The sequence below is a fragment of the Homalodisca vitripennis genome, chromosome 2, assembly GCF_021130785.1.
Source record: "Homalodisca vitripennis isolate AUS2020 chromosome 2, UT_GWSS_2.1, whole genome shotgun sequence".
Classification (NCBI taxonomy): domain Eukaryota; kingdom Metazoa; phylum Arthropoda; class Insecta; order Hemiptera; family Cicadellidae; genus Homalodisca; species Homalodisca vitripennis.
This window is the reverse complement of record NC_060208.1, coordinates 30127868-30152826: the sequence shown is the minus strand read 5'-3', so window position 1 is coordinate 30152826 and position 24959 is coordinate 30127868. Positions and strand designations below refer to the sequence as shown.

Here is a 24959-nt window from a genome sequence, read left to right as displayed (position 1 = left end):
TTATGTTAGGTTAGGTTCGGTTAGGCTAGGTTCGGTTAGGTTAGGTTAGGTTAGGCTGCATCTTGAACAATGCGGTCTGCCAATACAAAGTTTCTAGCTTATTGGCTTAACATATACGACTGAATAATCTGTAGTTTTTTAAATAATAACGGTGAAATGTTAGTGGCAAGCAACTACAACGAGGTCGATGATGAGTACAAATTGAGCGCTATAAATAATGGCATATAAGTGAAATTGCATTTTTTGTAACAGATCTGGGTAACTGCACGCTGATGGTCTTTGGACACTTTTTGATGACGAGCTCAGATGACCTAGTGGGTAACGGCAGCTCTCGTCATGTTCTAACCGGTTGGTCGGTGTTCTCTCTACTACTCACGTCCTGTCTATCCTCTGGCATAGTCTCCAGGCTGACTCTCACTCTCTACTCTCCCAGAGTGGACACTATACAGCAGCTGGTGGAGCAGGACTACTACTGGACTGCTCCACGTTACCACAAATATAACCGGAAACAAATTAAAAATTGGGCATTCAACGCTGAGGTGAGTTTTGTTTGTATTTGTGTGGTTTCGAACGTGATATTATAGATTTTTTAGGAAATTTAACTATTATTTATCTGCCGGATGGAGTAAACCATCCGTTTGGTCACGTTTACAGTTTATAAGAACGTCCATCATTGCTCGGATGCTTGTTCGTAGTTGTTCACTATTTACAAAATGGTACGTGATACATTCACAACATACATCCAAGTAAATAATATTATTGAAGGTATCAAAATATGTGATTAAATGTAATATATTCAATTTCGTGAATTCTTAGCAATGTCGAATCCAAATACGATTAATCAACTTACTACAGTAAATTCTAGTAATTCAAGTTCTATTCATAATGCTGATCTACATCTGTTTGTTGGGAAATGGGCAGTGTTTCATTGTAACGTAAGTTGTATCTACAATGAATTTGGATTACTTGTTGCTTTTTAGATGTATATGAGTATCTAATTCTGAATACTCATATGGAATCTATTCCAAAACCGGTTTTATAGTATCATAGTTTCTGGTTTATAAATGTTTATGTTAAACTTGTTTTGCATTTTATGCCTTTTAAAGGTCAAAACGTCTAATATAAATAATCTATATTGTGATTTATGACAAGCTTTGACTTTCCAGAGAATAAAACTTGCACCCCTATGGGAATTGTGTGGCAGACCTAGTAAAACTAGTTCTGTTCTTTAAACCAATAGCGCACGCAACTGCCCTAAGCCTTTTGTTTATTCTTAATCCATATTAATCTTGTAATAATTACCGTATATTTGTGTTAATTAGATTTAAAAGATGCTATTATCAAAGCTTACTCCAGTACAGCATTCGTTTAATAGTTTTCTTTAATATATTTATAATCGCTATTTCCTTCGTGTACCGCTATGCAAACATAGTTATGCACCCTCTATCGAGTGAGGATGAAGTCATGTAAAACGTGTTTGTCTCGGCTTCGTAATTATTTAGATATTTTAACTGCAAATCTTACTCAATTTTAAAGTTCTTTAGCATCTAACTAGCATTTACTATGAACTTTGTATATAAATCTACAGTTCATATTGCATTTCGTTAAGAAAACGTATTTCAGTTATCAGTTAGTTTTTATTGTATGTTTCGGTCGTCGGCTTTGTTTATATCTGGATTCACAGGTCAACCAGTGACACCTTCGTCCTCTGATAAGAAACTGGTACACACGGAACACCAACAATGGCATCAACTGATAAGACCAACAAGGTCGACCCTGCAATTATCGCTGACTGTGTAAACAAATTTCTAGCTGGGGATGAGGTTGTCACCCAGGGTGACAGAGGCGCTGAACACCGTACTGAGAACTGCGTTCACATCACCCAACCAAGAGATGGAGAAGTTTCAGGCGAGATTACTGTCTTTTCGGAGAAGGTGCGGATTTAGACGACAAGTTGACAAGGAGGAGACGACTGGAGAGGACAGTGACCAGATCGTCATGACGGTGGGCCAGGACAATGTTGGTGTTGAACTGCAGGTCCACGCTATCTGAAGGTCTCACCGAGTCGGAGGAAATCCCACGCCTGGGCCGATGGAAAGAAGCGAAATATGGCCATCACCATCTGCTTCGTTAGCTACAAAGACGTATGGGTGGTGTATTGAGCGAAGAAGACACTGAAGGGAACCTAGGTAACGATGCGGAAGGACCTGGCGACCTAGCGGCTAGAGGTGCTGATAGAGGAGATGGCATAGCAAGGATGGGACAAGGACATGATGAAACTAATAGCGACTCGGATGACGGACTTTACTCAGCCAATCTCTAAGTAAAACGTTAACAGTTTTTATTAAATATTCTTTTTATTATGTAATTTTAACGATTTTATTCTTTCATAATATAACACTAATTTACTTCCATATATAAATACATTCATATTTACATTATTTCACACATATACACTCTTAACTTTGTCTTATTCTTAACGTTTATTTGATTATTTTAAACCTAATTTGTTTTATTATTCATTTCAATTGCGGAGTTCGAACAGGCTTCTCTTGACCTTATAGCTCGTTCCACTCATGTCATTGTGATCGGAGACTTAAATCTAATTGGTACTAATACGAATGACCCACAATACTTAACTAATATGCTTCACTCCTGCAACATGACTATACTGTCATTATTAGCAATTCACCAAACTCTCACTGCTGACACCTGGTTAGACAATGTAGCCGTTTCTAACCCGACCCATGTTGCGCACCATGTCTGAAACTTTTTGACCTATGCTTATCCCTTAACTATGATGGTAATTAACCTGATTATCCTGAACTTTAATTACTGTAACTCTGTGTATACTGAAATTAAAGTACAGATTAAAATTATGGATTATATTCGTCTAGCTGTGGACAGAAAACACTAACTTTCTTGACCTTCTTTACTTTACAAATAAATTTGACTATATTTATCACCCCCTTCTCCTCATCAAACTCAAACGGGTGGGGTTTTCTGATGGTTTTGTCAATTGGGCCAAATCTTACCTTACTGAATGTCAACAATATGTAAGAACAAGGGATGGGTACTCGTCATGAAGAACTGCTTCCACAGGGGTCTGTACTTGGTCCATTACTGTTCCCATCGTACATATACGATGTGACAACTGTAATAAGTAATTCTAATCTTCCCTTACATACTTATTAATTACAGATTTACACACACTTTTCACCAAACAACATGATCTCTGGAGTAACTTAAAGGAATAAAGACATTGATGCATTTGCGAAATGGGCTTTCAGATATTGACTCAAACTCGATGAAAGCAAGACTCAGACCATATTTACCGGTTACTCCAGAATTCTTAATCAAATTGTCACAACGAAGAACTTGAAAATTGATATAAAGTAAAGCTCTTGATTTTTCAACAACTATCCATAATGAAATTGAAAGAACTCCATGACTATCTTAATGCTTGTTATTTTGTTATAATATGTACACTACTAAATTACCTACGCATCTGTCCGAAAGATTTAACTTCATTTCCAACAATAAGCTATATATGTTTAATTTGGTTTTGTTCACTTATTGAACACAATTTTCAATTACTCCCTATTTTGTCTTTAATACGATAAATTGTACTAAGGTTAAGTGGAAGAGAGGACTGAGTATTCTTAACTTCCTTTCTAATAAAGCTAAGTTTTATTCATTCATAACCACAAATTTTAAAGTTGCATGTAGTATCGGATGCAATATCGTTTATAGTTTACCTTAAACCTTTGATTATCTAAGGTAAACTATTGACTATCTATAGTAAAATTTAATTCCTTTTATTATATGACAGTAAAGACAAAGCCTATATCGATAAAAATTAGTCCAATTTTATCGATTGAACATGGATTGTCATACTCTACATCATTTGTCTGGTAGAGGTGAGAGTTGTTGAATGTATGGATTATCCTTGGCCAAATACAGCTATTAATTAATCAATCCACCTAATTTCTACAAAAAAAATAAGTTAATTTAACTTTTAATTGTACAATTCTATCAACACTATTCACAAAATACGTGTCTGCATCGTCTTCTTTTAATCCATAATAAATAATGTGATATAGTTTCTACGTTACCCGTCCCATAAATTCTCCAAAAGATACTGCTACTCTGTAGGCAAGTAAAATTCTGAATTCCAAGAACATTTTCATAAGTAGTAAATCTTGTTATCAGACAGATCATTCTTCAATATTTTGTGAGTTTGCAGTAATATTTAACAGTCATTATAATATGGGATTGAACTCTATCATTCAACATTTGACATAAGATATATTTTCCAGAACCAGTGGAACGTTCTTTTTGAGAAGAAATATACACACTTGAAAGCTGACGAATTGCAAATGAGAGCAAGGATTGACACAAAATTGTGCCTCCCCGCCATAATCTGTGGAGATCTTCCAGTCATCAATCCAGATATAATAAATGCAGTTGATCTTCGCAACTTCAGGCTAATGAAAGAATCTCTTTTGGGAGCTCACGTGTCTTTTACCGTAAGGAAATTCTCACCCTTGCTGGAAATAATAACTAAATGTGCTCTCAGGCAAATCGAGGTATGTGCTATTATGATAATATTCAATTTTTTGCTTCACTGTCATTACCCTAATGTAGCGTTTGCTACATAGTTTTTATATAAATTTAGATACTAAATAGTTGTGGGATAAAGGATATATAAAAAATACTTTAGACTAAATAGAATTGTTAATGCGTAGGTAAATTAAAAATGTAATTTCCCGAGAAAGAATCTGCGAAGGCAGGTAAGGGTACAGAAAGACAGCTGTCTCTCTGTAGTCAACTAAGATAACTGATTATAATAGGGTTCAACAGTGGGAAATTAATTTCTTCAGCCTTTTTCTTAATCTCATTTAAGCATCAGCGTCAGATACGGCACTAGTTTTTACTTTAAAAGTACAAAGTACATGATTGGACCAACCCGGGATTTGAACCCGTGATCTCTCGGTTAGAGAGCCGAGACTATAACCATTAGTCTACGGAGGAGGACATTCTTCAGCCTTATGATTGGTCGAAGACTAATCAGAGGCTTCGGTTATGAGGTAATGTAGGTTAGGAAAGGGTGCTTAATGCTTTGACTTGCAAATTTTGTTGCGTTTTTAGTCATTGGCGTATTATTTAGTTGTGTTTCAATTTTTAGTGTACAAACACCGTTCTGCGTAGGGTTTTATGTAAGCTACAATTTAAACGAATAAAGATTTTTTTACCGGTAATTATTGCAATCTATTAAGGTTTTCTTTTTACAGGGATTATTGTACTATTTTAATAAAATTGAATTACTGGAATTAGAAGTTTAAGAAAAATATTAACGCAAGATTTCGAGGTACAACCAGTTGAAACAGGATTTAGTTCAAAAAAAGCTTTCAATTTAAATATTAATATACTAAAATACTACAACATATTAAATATATAAATATTGTATATTTAAATACAAATATCCAATATATTTAAATATAAAACATACAATATGTTTAAATATTAATATATTGTAATTAATATAATATAATATATTAATTACAATAATATAATATACTATATTTAAGAATAAATTAATGCATCAAGATTTCAAGATTCGATGTAATAGCCTTGGCAGGAATATAGTATAATTACAACTTTGAATCTGTGCAAGCTGAAACGGTAAGTTGAAAACGAGTGCTTGTCCTAACCTAGATCTACATATGAAGTATACATGCCAATGGTACAGTCTAGTGAGTGTAGCGGTTATCGCGAGATAACCGAATCAAGCAATTTCGAGCGTTGCTGCTGCTTGGAGTGGTGATCGTTGAGCGATTCTGTCCTTGCAAGCAGCCCGCCTGCCCCGGCTATTAGTGGTGGTTCCGAAGTCACCTCAAAGCCGTTGGTCCCCAGGTTAAGTGTTAGAGAGGGCTTCTTAGCCCTAACTTTCGCCTAGAAAAATAAGACCTTCTTGACTTTTAGTCCTTGATTACCCTCGTCTTGTTTATGATTTCAAAACGTCGTTTACTAGAAAATTGTACAAAACACTACAGTGGCTTCAACTATCATGGCATCGTTTCCGAATCCAATTGGATTTTTTGTTCCAGACAGGTTTGACAAAATATTGGAAAGACGCAGTCTTACGCAGATGGCCGATCTATGACAACAGATACCTCATGAACGAAGACAATGAGCCTTCCTTCAGTGAGCCTCGAGCCCTGCAACTAACCAAGCTCCAGCCAGTCTTCTACATGTTGCTGCTGGGCTTAGCCATTTCATCCATCGTGTTTCTTCTAGAATATCTGTTCTGAGTGCCATCTCTGCTGAATTATACTATTCATTTTAGCAGCATTTGAGTTTAAAAGAATGAATTTTGCACTATCTAAAAGAAAATTAAATAATAATAGAAACTTATATTTTACAAGTCTAACAGTCTATATGTTGAAACATTTTTAAATGATAGGAAGAAAGTAAAGTAAATATTGATAAAAATCACAACTGAAAATTATATTAAATACATTCAGAATGTAACAGAACCAAATTAGTCCTAAAAAGTTTACATTTTCATGTGGTTCTTTAACGAAAATCAGTGAAACAAAGATTGCAAAAGTTATGTTATTGCAATCTTCTTCTTATTGCAATCTTGTTATGTCTGAGAAGTTAAAATAGTTTCATTTTGATGAATAACTACTAATGTTACTTTAGAATCACTATTTCTCTATAAATGTGTGTTTTCAAGATTGTCATGGTTAAATATCAATTATTTACAATTCATTTTAAATAAATTAATGTGTTTAAATAAATATATTGCATATACTAATTTAATAAAAAGTTTTTCTTCTATGTCATTACTATATTGATCCTACAGTGCTGTTTAGACCAAGTAAAAAATAATGTTTTTGTTTGGAACTTTTAAGTAGAGCTCTGATTCTACTAACATAAAATCATTTGAGAACTCAGTCGAGAAATCAGTCAAGAAATCATTTGAAAAATCAGTCACAAAATCATTCGACCTTGTACTGTATCGACTCTCCCCCTTATTCTGTTTATTAGGGTTCTCGTAAAGGTCATGAGGGGGCAAGAATATGGCTTAACAGGAAATCGGCATCTTGTTTTTAAAAACAATCTTTCAACTTCCTACTGGAAAGGATGAAAAGATAAAACATATGTCTCACCAAACAATCTTTCCATGTTTAAAAAATCAGTAATAAGAATTAGTATTCACAAAAAAACATTAATGAAATGGGAAAAATTTTATGTAAATTAGGTTTGTTTCTAAATTTAATTTTACACATAATTAAACCAATAACTTATTTCAAAATTAATAATCCGAGTAACCGAATAAGTATCTTATTTATTAGTAATAAGGTGGTCAATATCATGTAAACCCATTTGGTGAAGTCTATAAAATCATTAAACTCGAAGCATGGCACATCATTAAACACGCACTTTTGTTTCGTTACGTTCGTATGCATATTTTATATATGTGCATGTCCGTCAGCATGAAGGCCTCCTGTTCGAGTGTAATTACTACATGTATGACTGTGCAAGCATGTTTATTACAACCAGAAAACACTCGACCAAAACTTTGAAACTTTGCAATATGAGGAAAACTGTCTGATGGTTGGTCCAATGCTCGGCAAATGTACGATTCTTCGGCTATTGGTCTGAATTGCTTGTACAGCCATTTAAATTAGCAAAATTATTTCAAATTACCATTAATATATTTAAATTAAGACTTGTAGTACAATTAAGAAATAATATCTAAGTATTCTTTAATTTATAAAATTAAACTGGAAAGATAACTAAAATAAGGATATAAACAAAGAAAATATTAATCAAATCAAATCAGATTTATTGACAACATTGAAAATGTACATTTTTTGGGTGCAAATCATATTATTACAATAATACAGTGCACTAAATACTAAAGAGTTATAATCTTTTATACATTAAACGTACTATCTTTAATAGTATTATTTTTCCTCCACCTTAATAGAGGGTGGGTTGACCTAAAAGGTTTTCAGCTCATAGTATTTCCATAACCAGTTAGTCATTAATTTAGCTTGTACTTAGAAAAGTTCAAATGGTTTAGATGAGTCGAACATCCTTTTATATTTTAACTTTGCTCCTTACAAAACAATTCTGAATATGATAATTTTCTCCTTCCTTTTTAAGGCCACCAAATGGAACCAGACATTGAGTGTTTACGGTTATTTGTACGCCCGTTAGTATCTGTTCTTCAAGTAGACCTTCACCTTAACGTAGAAGTTAGGCTGCTGTCCTCAAACTGAGAGGTATCGGGTTGATACATCATTGTCAAAGTCTCATTCACAGCACAATCCATCGGCCAGGCCTAGTTCTAACATTTATGGGAAAGCGAATGCAATAAACCAAATACAGCTCTATCTAATATAATAATCGTATCCAGCAGGGATCACTTCTGGCTGGTTTATACCTTCCAGTTGAACCCACCACTGGGCACAGCAAAAACCGATGTGCCACTTCAATCTGGGCAACCTTATGGATGTCCAGTAGCGGCACATCACTAACCAACCGCAAATGTTGAGATTCTGGGGTTCATGGGCAATTCGATAGGTCTAGTCTACTGTGGAAGATGACTGTTGGAGTTGGTGGGGTTTGTTCCCTTACCTCAGAGGTTCTTGTTAACCTCAACAAGGGTGTGCCACCCCCTGCCTACTTTGACTGGAGAGGCTGGTTCAGAGCTGGCCTCCCCTTCTTCCGGGATGACTTTGAGATGTAGTGCCCTAATTCTTCCTCATGGATCTCGATAGGAGGCGGCCCCTACTCCCTAACCTTACCCATCCTGAATATCCTGTCACTCCGGAAGCAGCGCAAAGGTTCTTACAGGACTAAGTGCAATTTATAAGCTTCTTTTCCTAAGAGAACAAAAAGAATATATATATATATATATATATAATAGTTAACATACTATTGAGACCTGACAGTATTTTGTGCTGATTACAAGTAATTAGACTAAACAACATTACAGTTTTATGAAATATACCAAATGTTATATTTGGAATTACATTAAAGCATTATAGTAGTTTGTGACAATTCGAAAAACTATATTGAACTGCTTTACTTTTCAATCTAATTTAACATAATATTAAAAAGTTATAGTATTTTGTGCCAACCACAAACAATTATAGTAAACTGCTTTATAGCTCTATGTAATATAATAATGTTTACATTGAATTAAACATGTATAGTAGTAATTTATGGTGACTTAAAACCATTATAGTTAACTACATTACAGTTCGATGTAATATGAGAATGTTTAACATATATTAAAACATTAAAGTAGTTGTGCAGATTACAAACAACTAACACAATTTGCTGTACATTACAATGCTTGTAATATAACATTGTTTAAGTTAACATTGAAAACTTATAGTGATATGTGTTAATTACAAACAATTACTGTAAACTACACTACAGTTCTACATGATAACATGGTGTTCCAATTAGATAGTATCATTCACTAAAACAATTCAGAATTTATCCTAAAAATGATATCTCTATAAAGGGATGTTATATTATTACATGAATGAGAATGTAATTACTATTAGAGAATCCCGAACTCAATTCTATGACCCTCAAAGATGTTTATAAAAAAAATTGAAAGAAATCACATGCTGAGCGAATTACAAAAGATTATTCCTCCAAATTTATTCAACATTTCTGATTTAGAATTTATGTACACGCCATGTTTACAAATTTACAACACACAACATGTTATTTCAATTATCAAAATACAGTATATCTTGGAGGTGGATAAAACCAACTACATATAGAGGATTTCCTAATACGTTTCAGCTAAACTCAAAATGCGGTTTATTATTTGATATAATAAATGTGCTTCAGTTTGTTAAAATCATGCAAAAACTATTTTCTGAACAATTATAATCTTTTAAATTAAGATCTAAATTTTGGTGCTATTAAAACTATGCATTAATGAAACCACATTTGTTATCTTCTACATATAAAAAAACACCAGAAAACTACAAACTGATTTCTATAATGAAAACTAGGGTAGCGACACCTAAGCCGAACAAAAGCATGTGGAATATTGGCCGGAGCTTGTACAGTCGGAGAGGTGCCTTATGTATGAAGATGGGAGTTTTCCTATCAGAATGTAACAAATGGGTAGTATCGTACATGGGCCATCTGCGAAGAACTCCTTCCTTCCATGCGTGTAGCAGCCCTGACTGAAACACAATATATGAGATTGATTTTCAAGTGATAACTAAAAATAATATGGCTACCTCATTCCCAGTGGTGTGGTATGAAACCATTTGACTTATTTGTAATAAAATGAAAATTAGATTTGCATACAATCAGTCTACTTTTAGACCTAGACAAGATATAACTCTTTAAAAACAGTGATAAAATTCAAAATCTAATATTATATATTGTTGCCTTGGTTTTTGTTACTTACACATAACATGAGTAATTTAATGATGTAATTTCTTCGTCAGGACGAAAAATCAAACTAGTTGTGGCACTTGAAATATATTAGATCGGAAGTAGGTTACAAGGGCTGGTTAGATGCTGTTTTGACCCTCTCAGACTATATATAAAATAAAGTATAAATGTACATACTTTAATATAAATAGTATAAATTATATATTGAAAATAGTTATGAAGTATTACCTCTAGAAATTTTCTAGAGATTATCTTTAGAGGCTTCAGCAAGACAGAGCGTTTCTTGACACCAAACGACACATGGCTTTCACGTATCACTTCTTCGGCCAGTCTGAAGTTCTTTAAGGTTTTCTGTCGAACCAGACCATCTGTGTTGATAATAATGATACTTCGCCCAAAGGCCTGCACAGGAAATGTAATTTTCTTGTCCGATTCTGCTCTCAAACGCACCTCCTCAGCTTCCAGATACACATATTTCTTTTCAAACTGACGGTGCCAGGGGTTCTGGACAAAATATCAACACATTATTGAGGTGAACGTAGCCTGAATTACTGATAAATATTAGCCTACATATTAACAATTTTTAACAAAAAGTTTGTTTAGTTCAACTTAAAAAATAACCTGTCTTGACTTTTGACCCAATTCTTCACTAGCTTAAGAAATTATTCATCTCAAGTAAAAAAGTCCAAAATTGTTTCCATCTCAAAAGAATTACATAATTAAGATCCTACTATATATCCATAGCCCCAGTCTTTGTAAAAGATCGCGTAAACCAGATTGGACATGTTTCTATATTGCAATAATCTAATCATTACATCTTTAAAGCCTTTGATGCGTTAGCTACTCCATTGCATTATGAGAAGCAACAATATTACAGTAGGGACCACCAGAGAGTGCAGTTGAGAGAGGAGCCTAGTATTTGGCGTGTGACCTTGAACATCCAAAGAGTACCGAACGACGTTGCCATACTTGTCCTCGCTGAAACAATTGACTTGTCGCAATTGACTTGCGTGGCAACGTCGCGCAGGCCTGTCCATTTGATTGGTCACCGCCAACTGCACTCTTTCGTGGCTTCTACTGTAGGTATTGTTGTTTAAATGTAGGACAAATTGTATTTTAAGCATTAATTATGTTCCCTATCAATTTTTTGTATATTTACTATCACTGGTATATAAATATTAAAATTTCCAATATTTATTTTTTTATTGCTAGTCCTTTCGGAATCAATGATTCCATCATCAGGCACTTCACAAACGTATTTAAGACTGGAGTGACTTTGATTATCCCTAACAACATAACGATAGTAAAGAAGAACTCAAAGAAAAAATCATCATGACCAAATTCTCCAGTGGCAGATGAGGATGACGAAATTGATACCCTTTTATAACGATTCTAGCAACTATAGGTTCTAATAGGTTATGTAAAGAATGTTTTTTAATTGTCTGTAATATAAATTCCAAATATTTGCAATTTTCTGGAAAAATAAATTCAATTCTAACTGACAGCTGAATTCAGGAAATAACATAGACGTGTATAACTCTTATGACATTACAAATTAAGTTAGTGACAATGGTATATGAGCTCCTACCTTAGTTCTAAAACTGTTCAGATCGTTCATCTCGTATTGGGCGCCTTACACATTCTTGGAACGATTTTTATGTATATTATGTATGGGCTAGTAAATTAAAGGTTCATTGGCTTGAAAGGAAATCAGAAGTTACAGACATTTGGCAAATATAAAGAATAGGTATATATTACAAACATAAAAAACATTTCGAAGATTGGAATCTATCTCCTTTCAAAAATACCATCATACGGTTAAGCAAATACAAAAAATTAAAAAAACAAAATGTTTGGCGATGAACATGTATAAGTTAAATTTTATAACAGGTTGCAAGTCACAAATTCATATGTGTTCATATGTGTGGATATGTGTTTGTCCAAGGCAGTATGTTGAATCGTGTCACTGTTCAGAACAGATGCCATCCACTTATACAGAATAATACGGGGATGTTTCTGACGGGGGTGTGTGCTACTTTAACCTTGTTCCTTAGGGGGGTTTTGGCACCTGAAGAGGATAGATTCTAATCATCTAAATGTACTGTTCTATTTTTATACATAACTTTGGCAGATGTGTGAAATCCTTTATTTTTTCATATGTTCATCGAAAATAATAAACTTCAAATTGACATTTTTTTAAATTAACAATATTTGGTACTTTAAGATCAACATTTTTGTCATTTATATATTAAGAAATACTCTGTTTTCAAAATATGGTTTTGAAAACTTTATGTGGATGGTAGCTGTACTCTACAAAATTGTGCTTACCTTTTAAATAACTAGTGTCCAAATCCTGTAATACAAAATAAATCTTTAATGTATTTTTTGCTCTAATTAACTTCTCATTCTCTTAGATATTCCACTACAGTTAGATACAGTAGTGGATAACTGATACAGTAGAGGAGTACTGATAACCCCAGAGGTAACTTTCTCTTTCAATGTACAGGGAATCAAAAGTCACTCACAATGGTTTTGAGAACTTATTTCCACTCTATCAAATATAAAATGTTCCAATTGCATTTCTAATAATTTTATAGATTTTTGTATATCAATCTATGAATCAAATTTGTTTCTTAATTTGCAAAAAAAAGAATTTATATAGCTTTTATTGAAAGAAGGAATTTTAATATCTCTATAAATTATTTTACCTTGTTCATCATTATCAGAACTATTTATTACTGAATTAATGTAGATGAATTTATGTAACATAATTAGCATCAATTGTTCTCCCTCGATTAGCAATGCTAGAGGGTTAGATATAGTTACAGTATACTGCAATATATTAAATGCTTTTTCCAAAAATAAAAAAAATTTTAATTTGAATTTGAATTTAAAATTTGGCCCACCTCCCAGTCAAAAATGGATCTTCTCAGTTCTGCGTTGTTGAAGCGAGCATAGTACTGCGCTGTCCAGTAGTAGTGGCCCTCCACAAGTTGTCTCACCGTGTTCACTTCTTGAGAGTAGTGTGGGAGGGCGAGCCTTTAGAAACATTTTTATTATTAGTTTATTTATATTAACAATAACAAAACTAGAAATAGTAGGCCAGAAGACTGGTGGAACTCAATAGGAGAGAATTTATTGGATATGAGTGTGAGAAATGATGTTGATATCTATATAATAATTATTAATATACATTTATCAGTTCAATAAAAACAGCCTGTTTCAGCAGCATTGCATTATACACGTACAGCTGATTGGGAGAAGGTTCTCAAAGTGGTTGTGTTGATCCTGTAACCGGTAATAATTTATTACTCTGAGTAACTATTCTGCTGCAATGTGCTGAAGCAAACGGACCTGTTATTGTCACACATATGACAGCGATATAAAAGGCTCTCCAGGAGGGTTCTCCAGACTAACATCGATTTTAAATAATAAAATACAATTCTAAGGTTTTGAGGCCGTGATTCTAAAGATCTATAACAGTAGATTCATTATTCAATATTAATTAATAAAGACATTAATCTTCATTTTCATTTCATTTTTATAGTCTTGCCTAAACTGTTTAACATAGTTTTAATGATAAATGGACCAACATCGTAATCACTTGAATGAACACAAACAATGTGTTAATCTTGAACTTGCAATGATCATAATCTACCTGCTTAAAATAATAATAATAATTCTGTAGACCCAGCATTAAAAGTGAGATAGAGTCGAACAATTTTAACTTTAATCACTAATTCCAGGAAAGTTGGTTTACATAATTAGTAGGCGTGGAATACAGTCATCCCTCTAGGTGTACCACAATATCTGGGTTAGTAAATAAACCGCTTAACTAATTTTTTTGTTTAGCAACTCTCAGGTTACTTTAAAGTCACCTCAAAAAGTCTTCCAAATGGAGTAAAGCTTTAAGAATAACATAAAATTCCAAGACTGTGAGAATAGTTTCTCAAAAATATGGTATATGCTGCGGATCTTACCTCATAAATACGCCACTAGACAGTAGAGTCGTCAGCAAAAGAGTAAATATCAACCAGCAGCTGAGGAGGATACGAGTGTTGCTGCCATTTATTCCTCTCAGCCAAGAAGACACGGTGAAGTACCCAAAAATTATAATCACACTTCTTGCCCAACCTGAAAAATAGATGGAGGAAGTCGAGAAAGTGAAAAGAAATTTCAATCCAAGCCATCAATGTTTTATTTATAAAAGATATCAAAAGCACATGTAGGTAGTCTAAATTTTGTAAGATTCCCTTAAAATTCGTCAAATAACAAAATTTAAAGTCAGGACAATAAATAAAGGCAGTATACAAATGAATAATATGTCACATGAAAATTTATATAGGATTTAACAACAGCAATGTGATAAAAAAGTAAGAGGGTCATTCGGAAAGTAAGTTACCTAAACAAATACAAAATTACACATAACTTTTACAACTTTTATTCATTTACATGCAAAGAACAAGCCTGTAAAACTTACATAAAATTTACATTTAAAATACTCATTGTATCTAGGTAAAAGCTTTTCAATACCATTTGATAACATTCTCCCGAATATGCAGGTAAAAGGTGTCAGCAGCTTTTGTGGAGGCGACATGTGAAGCCACTCCATTGATTGTCCTATTTGTTTGACATTGACATAACACACCCCATGTTTTATATCCAGAGTCTCATATTTGGTTTTTAAAAATTCGTCACCTTCTCCATTGCACCGGGTAAGAAACTTTACAGCTGGTCACATTCATTTTGTTTTGAGTTCATCAGCCATTGGACACAAAAATTAATGATATCGAAGTTTCTCAGAGACAATTTCTTACACTCCATCTGTGGTTGTAAACCTTTGATTTTCCTTCATGTTATGATTGATATGTTTGGTAAGGTCAATGGTAAGTTCTTCTCAAAACAACTGTCGCCATTTTAACTACAGTACAGCTCATAATGTCGTTTCCATACACCAAACACAATTATTCACAAACAAATCTAATAATGATTTATTCCAGCATGAAAATGCACAAAACAAATTAAATGAAAATTTCCCTGGAAAACACTGACCACTCTTACAAGTATTGTGGTCAGTAATAGTATTAAATAAAAACTAATAAAATTCTTCAGTCCATAAATATTACGTTACTACCACTTGAGCCGCACTTTGTGGCGTCTGTCAGACACAACTGACTTTTATCTGGCTAATTAACAAACTACAAACATATTTAGACTAAAGACAAAATATACTTGAAAAGCTGTAGTACTTTTTCCAAAAATATTTTACTGTTTGCCTTATAATAAACAAAAAAGTAATACTCACAATGTTTAAAAGAAAGATTTTTAATTAAAAGTGATAATTAAACACAAAAATAAACAACTCGCCCCATATTAATAGAAGAAACTTAAATATGTTGTAACAAATAAAATATTTCAGCTATACAGCTTCCCTGATACAATTAATCCTTGAAATGAGAAACATCTGGTTGACACAACAACCAGTTTTTAATTTGAACGCAAAAATGATTTATGTTTTGTGCTTTCTTTATTTCCTCCGGTAATATATATATTAGTTTTTGAAAAGAATGTTTAAATAAAGACTTGGATACTTTCAATGTTCTGAACATTCCACGATCAATGCTTCTGGTCAAATATAAAAGATCTGTTGTCTCAGTGTTTCCACTACGCAAATAAAATAATCTCAAAACTTTAAAAACATAAAGATGCTGGATAGGTAAAACCTTCATATCAATAAATAGAGGAAAAGAGCTTTCCCTTTTTTGTTTGCTTAGAATTAATCTTATAAAGTGGTTTTGTATTACTCTTAATCTATCTACTTGTGGGTCCTTCCCCAACAAATCACACCATATTGCAATCTAGATTCTATTAATGAAAAATAAATATGTACTCCTTAAGAGTTGTGGGCTACAAATATTTTTTTTAAAGTAAAATTTTCTAAGTGATGATTTTAATTTTGTTTGAACTGTTTTTTTACGTGTGCTTCCAAACATAACATAATGCTATGTTCTTAATGTGCTTCACGATTGGAGTGAGATCTGATCGTGGCAGCCATTTAAAACGACAATTTATGGCGTTTCGAATAGCATAGTGACACTGTGCCACTGCCTGGTGCGTTTGGAATATGAATGTAGCTACACTACCCCTACCTCTTTGGTAATCAGATTTCTTGGCAAATATTAATAAAACTATGATTTTGTCCCGTTATAATACAAGTTTATATTGAATTCTGTATCAATTTTGTATATAATGAAAGTACAAAAATGTTTTTATTCTGAACAAAAATTAACAGTATACTGTAAGATATGAGACTTTTTAGATCGTCCTTAAAGGCTGGGCTGGAGCTTTAATTCAGTCCATGAAATATATAACGTTTTGATAATTTATTATTTCAATATTAATTTAACTTTTGTTTTATAATGGTCATTAAAATAAAAAAAAATACGAAATGTGTAAAAAAACACATCTGAACGCAATAAGAATTATAGACAAGGTCATCAAACAGTCACAATTATGTGAAAGCTCAGGAAACCGTTACAAATTATTTTTGTAAATACTAAAAGAACTTTTAATGAAAATTAAATATAATGTCAGAAATAGTAATAACCGCAAGGCTATGTGAGGATTACCAAACATTTAAATAGATAGAATAAAAAATAAATTAACCGTTTAATGTTATTACAACAATTATGCTCGTAATTACATTAAGCAATAAAGTCATAAAATTAAAAGATATGCTTCTAGTATGTACCTTCAACATGCGACTGAAGTCTCTTCATACTAGCTACACGGTAGACAATCACGACCAGAGAAAATGTAATGACTGTTGCAAACCAAACATCTTGCTCAAGTATTGATAGAAAACTGCACCATTTGAAATCCACCAGTTCTGGTTTTCTTACAAGGAACAATAGTTTGTTCTGAAAAGTTACACTTTTTGGATTTGGTTAGTATTCAAAACATCAAAAGATACAATTAATCATTAATCATAATCATTTAACTAACAACATTTTGGGGTGAGAATACAGTAATGTAATTCACAAGAGATGAGTCGCCTCGTTCGACACCTAGAAGCATCGGTCCTACTAACAAGTGCTGGAGAGGGAAAACTAAATAAGTCAAGAGTTTTGCTCCCTTAAAACTAAACTGTATGTATTTTTTGTGGGCTGAATCCAAGACCAAGAAAAGGAATTGCTTGCTTAAATAAATGAAACTTGAAAGAAAATGTAACATAATTAAAGTTCATTTCATTTATAATGTTGAAATTTTCAACTCATTTAAATTCACATTCATCTGGATTAATGCTACGTAGTTTTGGAAGTGTTGCTCTACTATAAGAAGAAAATTCTCAAAACATATGTTTGCACTAAATTATGTGTACTGTGTAGAAAAAACATGTAGGAAGGACACTTCATGCCTTGACCATAGAGTATTTCAGCCCTCCTCTGAGGGCTCATGCTTCATCTTGTTTTTGGGGCTTTCTTCCTTTGCTGAGAGTCCATTCCTCTGCCAAACATTTACAAAACTGTCATTTAAGTAACATTCTTTATTAGCTACTCATCATTAATTGATTAAATATTAACATTCTTGTACTTTTATCTAGTAGCAAACTCGAAACTATGTTGTAGGAACAATGAACTATAGCAATTCCCAAAACATACTTGGCGTAGTACTTAAGTTTGTTCTCAACTTTTCTAAACAGATGCATTTTTACTAACACAGTACAGAATGTAAACCCTGATTTACCTTACTTAAAGTTGGACCAAAATCTACTATACTGAAGAGGGAAGATATCTGCCAAAGATTGGCGAAGGCAAGGTCAGCTTTCCCGTCTTTCATGGCTTGCCCGATTCCGCCCACCCAGCTGTTGTTGTCCATTGCACCCCAGTTCTTGTAGAAGTGATATTCTATGGTAAAATTCAAATGGCTCGCCAAGACTTTCAAGATGACCATCTCAATACCATCGTATCCTGCTGAAATGCAAAGGAATTTTGAAAGGTAAAGTAAAGAATGTCCTATTTTACCAGGTGAATTTAGTCTAAGGAGCACTCTCTAACACTTCTGAACCACCAATGGCCGGGTAAGCAAGCTGCTTGCAGGGACAGGATCGCTCACTCATCTAAGCAGCACTCATCTCTTATCTCATCCAATATCCATCAATAACAGACATATAGCCATATCACAGACCCCTTAATAATAGCAAAACATAACAAATTTCAAGTTTATAGCACAATAAATTCCCTTGAATTATAAGCTTTGTTAACATTCAGCCAAACATTCACCATCATTGAACTTTATTTTATTAGAGCTTTATCATTCCAGGAGCTGAAATAAATCATTTCTGTTTGTCCGTCCCCATGATATCACGAGAGCAAATTGACCTAGCAACTTGAAATTTTACATGGAATTTCATTTCTACAAGGGTGCAACCAGCACAGATTTCAGGAGGGATCACCTTGGTTTTAGTTTACCACTATCGTTACTGTAACAAGAAACTTTTGCACTTTGGTCTAACAAAAAATAAAATGTTTGCAGACATTTATGAATACTCAAAGTTTAATTTATTCAGTTAAGTTTTTTTATATGGTAATATAAAGTAATTTTCTTATAAAAACATATTTTTCAAAATCTCCTGTCATGGATCCATCACTGCATTTCTATATAAGCAACGAGTTTTCACTCTATGGGATTTGGCTGAGAGTTAGTGAACATTTTTACATTAATCATAGGTAACCATGATGGACACAAAATAAATCAATTTGTTCACAAACTATAAAGGCAATCAATCATATGTGATATTTTAAGATGTGTGACATAGTAACGCATACAGCCTAACTATTTATAAGATGAGAAGAATTCTTCTATACAATTTACAATGTGCATGACACAATTCTACACAGACAACAATGAGTTCTTTAATTGTGCATATTCATCAATGGGATTTGGCTGAGCGTAATTGGGTGCAATCATTCAGTACTCTCACAAAATGTATCACTTTTCTGTCAGAGGGACATAATAAGTTTTCTGTATGATTGCCTGTCTACTGGGCATTGATTATCGAGATTCTAGATTACATTAAGAGCTCTCAAGAGCAAAGTCAAGGTATAGACTATTAACTTGATTAAATATAAAACAAATACTGCTTTGCATGCAGTTATGAAAGGTAGTTAAGTTAGTTGACTTTACTGGACAAAATCTATTATATATGCAAAGCGTTTAGGGAAAAACTAAGGTATTGAAACCAGGCTTTTGAAAAACATTAACATTTAAAAACATGTGAGTTAGCATTAGTTGTGTATCCTGTTTACAACTCCTCAGGAAGTGCCTTAATCCATTAATTTATTAAAGAAGATAGTATCACACAAGCACACTACTTGGAATTTCCTTGGAAATATAAGATTTTTCTAAGGAATATTGATTGGGATAAACTCTTAATTAAATCTGTCAACAAAACTTAACCATGTTTCTGGAGAGTTAGTATAGGTCAGATCATTATTTGCCATCAAACCTTAAGCAGTTTGATGTACTATGTGATGGATACTATCTTGAAGGATACTTTCCATTTGTCGTCATGAACTACCAGTGCTGCCATTATCCACACTTTCCAAAGGCTTTAATGTCAGCCCGATACTTTCTTATCTTCTTCAAGCAATCATAAACATATTTTTTTGGTTTGCATTTCAATTCAGTTGTAAAAGTAACGCAGAAAATATTTTGGAAACACATTATAGAATTTAACCAAAATCTTTCATTTTGTTTTTTTTTTTTCTGGCACACATATGACAATTTTGGATTTGTCCACAAATTCACTTAGAAGATAAGACTTTGTTGAAAATAAGATTTTTCATCTTACTTTAAACATTGCCATAACACAATTCTTGGAAACCTACTCATTTTCTTCTATTACTCAATAAATAACAAAGAAAACCTTAATATACCTCACATAACATTATTATATTTTCTAAGTATAAGCAATAAAACATGTCAAATCATTATTATTATCCTCTTCAATTTTTAAACTGAGGTTGGTTGTAATCTGTAAATTAACACTTTTATCTTTTATGAACTTTTGTGAATCATCAGATCTTTAAATTATCAAAATTTTGGTACTTTAAATTAATTTCCATTTATACTCAACAAGAATATAAATATTAACCATGTTTGGGCCTGACAAATTCATGGTCTTGCATCCATTGTATCATGAATGCCTCTCTCACAACAATATTAACAAAAGTAGCCCAGGATGCATGTTTATTCATAAAAAGTCCAGGCTCATACATAATTTACTCACAAAAGTCACTCCAAAAGCTCCCCTCCATTCAAGCTGTGTGTTCTAGAACTTTCTTGTGAGACAATGAGGCTACTCCTTCAATAACTTTCATATCAGGCAGCCGTTCTTACACTGTAAAATAAATTGTACCACACTGGTACAAAAATTATTTAAACAACAATCTCTATATTTGAAAGTGACTTAATATCTAATTTTTCTAGTGCGTACCTGGATTTGATTCGTCTTCAATAATAGCAAAGGGCACGATTTTTTCCACAGCTGCAATGACAACTCCCCCACCCAGATCTGGAGTCTTTGGCTTGATTCTGTGTTCTATTACATTGGCAACACTGCTCTTAACAAAGTGACGAGGTGGGATGTAAACAGAACTCAATTCAAAGACTGAACTGTCTGATAGAGAAATTGCCACAACCTCCGGAGATCTGCTGTATGCTAGACATCGATTCAGGCTAGTTAGGTTAGGACTGGTGGAGTAATTGATGATATACAATGGATGTCTAAGTTCATCTGTATTGATTTCTATGCAGTTTCTGGGTACATCTGACTGGATAACAACTGCAACTCTACACTTTTCCAGAGAAGTAATGAACTCTTGTACAATATAAGTTTTAGTTTTTTGTCTGTAACTTTCAAGAAGAAAATTCACCATATCATTGTCTTTGGAAATCAGGCACATAGAAGATGAAGTGAAAAGTGGATATATTTTAAATAGACTTTCTCTAAAGTTTTGTTCTGTTTTAACATTACCATGAAACACCAAGGCTTGTGCACATAAGAAATAATAAATACTAGAAGATATAACAAAAAACATAAAAATAAACTTCATTATAGCTTCCTAATGTACAATGTGTTATTTAAACCATTATTGTAATCAATTAGTAAACCACAAATTAAAAAAAAAGATTAGTTTTCTGAATTAAGGTGTGGATATTCAAAATCAATAAATTATTTAAAAGTTTGAAAAATGTTTGTATAAGTATTGCATAGTTTACAAAGTTAAACTCTTTACATATTTAATTGGTGAAGCTACAGTATGCAATTTTTCCTGATAAGTATTCTTACCAACAACTAGAATAATCTTTCACGCATGAGCTTTCACTAAACGAAAATTCTTTGTTACCTCTCATTTATTGAAAACTGACATGACAATAAATTTTAACTATCAACTGCTGCAATTAATTTTCAGTTGATTTATAACACATTAAAAAACTCACAACACACATAAAATCTAAATTTATTTGTTCCGCCTCCAAATGCAAACAAACGCAAGCCATGACACATGTTATTCATCACTTATTTTTGTTTACGTTTAAAATAAATTCTAAATGAAGTATCAAGATCCCAAAGACCACTTTTAATGTTTCTGACAATAATTTACAGAACTTAACATGAAAAAGAGAATAAATTAAAATCAAATTTGTTATCTGTCATTTTTTAAAGTTTTTAATAAAATGAATCCAATATGTCCTCATTCCATCTAAAATCTCAAGTGTTAGATTATTTCATTTTTATAATTGTGTCTGAAGCAATTTTGGCCAAGTCAATCTGTAATATAGTATAGAAATTTAATTAATATGAATTATATGCAATAATCCCTCAAAGCAGTCTCTGGCCCCTTCTCACAGAGGTGGCATATGTTGCTCTCAACCCTTCCTATTTTATGTTGATTACAGTTCAGGCCACAATGTCCAGTGAGGGACCTATCAGGCACTTTAGGTCCTACTTGCTTAGTTCTTTTGCGCTAGTACCTGATGAACAGTTTTGCTTGTTTTCTTGCCTGGTGTATTTTCCCAGTTCTTGTTCTTATTATCTATCCACTGTCAGATTTCCATCCTTAGCTGAATTTTAGATATATCGAGGAACGGTTCTGGGCCTATGAATGGAACAGAAGTTCCAGCTTGTCACCCTTCTCAGTCCCTCCTGTACTTACATGACCTGGGACCTACGCAATGTCATTTTTGCTAGCAGCAGTTTATAATTAAACAGCTCGAAGTGTTAATAGTTAATGTCTCACAACTGGTTACATATTAGTTTAATATACCTTTGTATCTGGGTACAATGATTAGTAAATAACACTTAGATACTACAATGTATTTCTTTTAAGTAAAGTATTTTATTGATATTTAAGTCACTATTATAACAGTCGGATGTGTAGGAAGTTTGTCTCCAAAGGGTTAAATAAAACCCCATGTACACTGCAGTAAATTTTATTTTTAAAGGGACAGTGGCTTAAGCCAGAATTTTTAAAAGGAGATGGTTTTACCAGTTGATGTTAAATATACTCTTAAATTAGCTGGTTGGACTCTTCATCAATTCTTTTATTTTTATTTATGGATTTATTTGTTCCAATATTTCTTTTTTTTTCAATCATTCAATCATAAAACCTGATGTGGAGAAGGCAGTTTTAACTTCCATAATGTTCTCTTGGCTTTACCACTAAAAATAATAAAGATAAATACAGAGTTGTTATTTATATTTCTGGCCTCAGCATCACCGATTGTTGCTAGGTGCCAGCTGACGTTTTCATTGAAAACATCAGCTGAACTGTAACTACTACGCTTCACACATTAACTACTTCAAAACACTATCATTTGAATACTAGTCGTGCTGTTTTAAACTTAAAATATCCATCTCGGGTAAGTAATGAAATAACTTGTGAAAATTTTTTGCTTGTTTATTTTTCATAATTTTTTATGTGGATTAACATAACAAGAGTGCACCGCTAAACTTAATCCTTTATAAAATAATGAAGCACCATCCTACATACTGTGAAAAACTGGTATAATGAATTCAACATTCACTCTATGATGAATCTGATACAGGTTTTCCAAAATCATTTGTTGTGCCAGACAAAATTGATGCTATGCCTGAACTGATAAAGCAGGACAGTATGTGACATATCATGAGTTTGAGGAATTAGTTTAGCAAGCACTAATAAAATATACTGCATGATTTAGCCATAAAAATATTAGTTTGTGTTGGATTTCACATTCTGACAATACTTAAAAATAGGCTTTTGTCAATGTTGAAAACATTTACAATTCATCTTCCTACACTTGGTACAGTAAAATCCAATGTGTCACTTAAATCTGGGCAATCTTATGCATGTCCAGGCACATCAATAACCACAAATGTCGAAATTCTGGGGCTCGTACCCTAGCCTCAGAGGTTCTTGCTAGCCTTAAAATAAGGGTGTGCAACCCCCCTGCCTGCTTTGACTGGAGAGACTCGTTCAGAGCTGGCATCCCCTTCTTTTGAGGGGACGTGACTTGAGATTAGTGCCCTAAATTCTTCCTCATAGATCTCCATAGGAGGCGGTCCCTACCCCCAACCTTACCCCTCCAGAATATCTTGTCACTCTGGAAGCAGCACAAAGATCTTTATAGGACTAGGTGCAATTTATAAGCTTCTTGTTCCAAGTGAAAAAAGTTAACTGTTAAAGAGTTGGTGGAGCACCCTTGGCATTCGCTAGCCTGGGCATAAGAGCATGCCACCTCTGCCAGCTTTGACTGGAGGCTAGTACAGACCTGACCTCCTCTTCTTCAAAGAAGACGTGACTGAGATTAGTACCAAAAATCCTTCCTGTTGAATTTTAACAAGAGGTGAACCCTATTCCGAAAGCAAGCACAAAGGTTCTTTTAGGATTACATGCAATGAAAGGTTACTCAACTTCTTGTCCTAAGAGAAAAAAAAACTATACACGAGCAAAAAAAAAACAGCAACCCACTGTATGAGCTTTTTGAAAAGAGGTGAATCCAACAAAAGTTGTTTTTTAATGAAGCACATCAAAGCAAATGGTTGTCTGTTTCTTCAATTATCAGTCAGGACAACAGTGACATTATAAATGTAGGGTAGTCAATTGTGAAAAGTACATGAGTATATGTTTGCCATAAATTTTTGGAAAACTTAAGGAAAAATCGAAGAAGATATGCTTATTCTTCATTGTGAATGCAAACTGTCATCCATCGGTTTAAACAATGGATTTTTGACAAGCCTCAACATTGAATTGATGGATCATTCGCCATTCAGTCCTGATTTGGTACTAAATTATTAACATTTGCTTATTTTAAAAACATTTATGTTCAATACTTAAATAGTAGAAAAGTATTTGAATACCTATCTGCCATCCCTCCCAAGTATGATGATAAAATCAATCCTGTTCTCAGACAACATGGAGAGAAGACCATTGGAAATTTTACACCAAGACTTTATCATC

General features: G+C 33.2%; 2 protein-coding genes across 2 annotated transcripts; one reads left to right on the top strand and one right to left on the bottom strand.

Moving 5' to 3' along the window:
- The first annotated feature begins 234 nt into the window (after nucleotides 1-234).
- On the top strand, nucleotides 235-6743 carry LOC124356231. Its single transcript, XM_046807415.1, has 3 exons — nucleotides 235-539; nucleotides 4320-4589; nucleotides 6111-6743. The coding sequence occupies exons 1-3, from the start codon at nucleotides 273-275 to the stop codon at nucleotides 6312-6314; spliced, it is 741 nt and encodes a 246-aa protein (XP_046663371.1). The 5' UTR covers nucleotides 235-272; the 3' UTR covers nucleotides 6315-6743.
- A 3599-nt stretch (nucleotides 6744-10342) lies between these two features.
- On the bottom strand, nucleotides 10343-14747 carry LOC124356230. Its single transcript, XM_046807414.1, has 3 exons — nucleotides 14433-14747; nucleotides 13359-13491; nucleotides 10343-10956 (listed from the first exon to the last, which is right to left on the bottom strand). The coding sequence occupies exons 1-3, from the start codon at nucleotides 14435-14437 to the stop codon at nucleotides 10543-10545; spliced, it is 552 nt and encodes a 183-aa protein (XP_046663370.1). The 5' UTR covers nucleotides 14438-14747; the 3' UTR covers nucleotides 10343-10542.
- Between the last annotated feature and the right edge of the window lie 10212 nt (nucleotides 14748-24959).

Excerpts from the sequence above, each read along its gene's own strand:
- LOC124356231 (XM_046807415.1), top strand. The coding sequence starts at position 273 with ATGGTCTTTGGACACTTTTTGATGACGAGCTCAGATGACCTAGTGGGT. Across the intron at positions 540-4,319 it reads ATTGGGCATTCAACGCTGAG|AACCAGTGGAACGTTCTTTT; the intron begins GTGAGTTTTGTT and ends TATATTTTCCAG. Across the intron at positions 4,590-6,110 it reads GTGCTCTCAGGCAAATCGAG|ACAGGTTTGACAAAATATTG; the intron begins GTATGTGCTATT and ends TTTTTGTTCCAG.
- LOC124356230 (XM_046807414.1), bottom strand. Across the intron at positions 10,957-13,358 it reads GATCCATTTTTGACTGGGAG|AACCCCTGGCACCGTCAGTT; the intron begins GTGGGCCAAATT and ends TATTTTGTCCAG.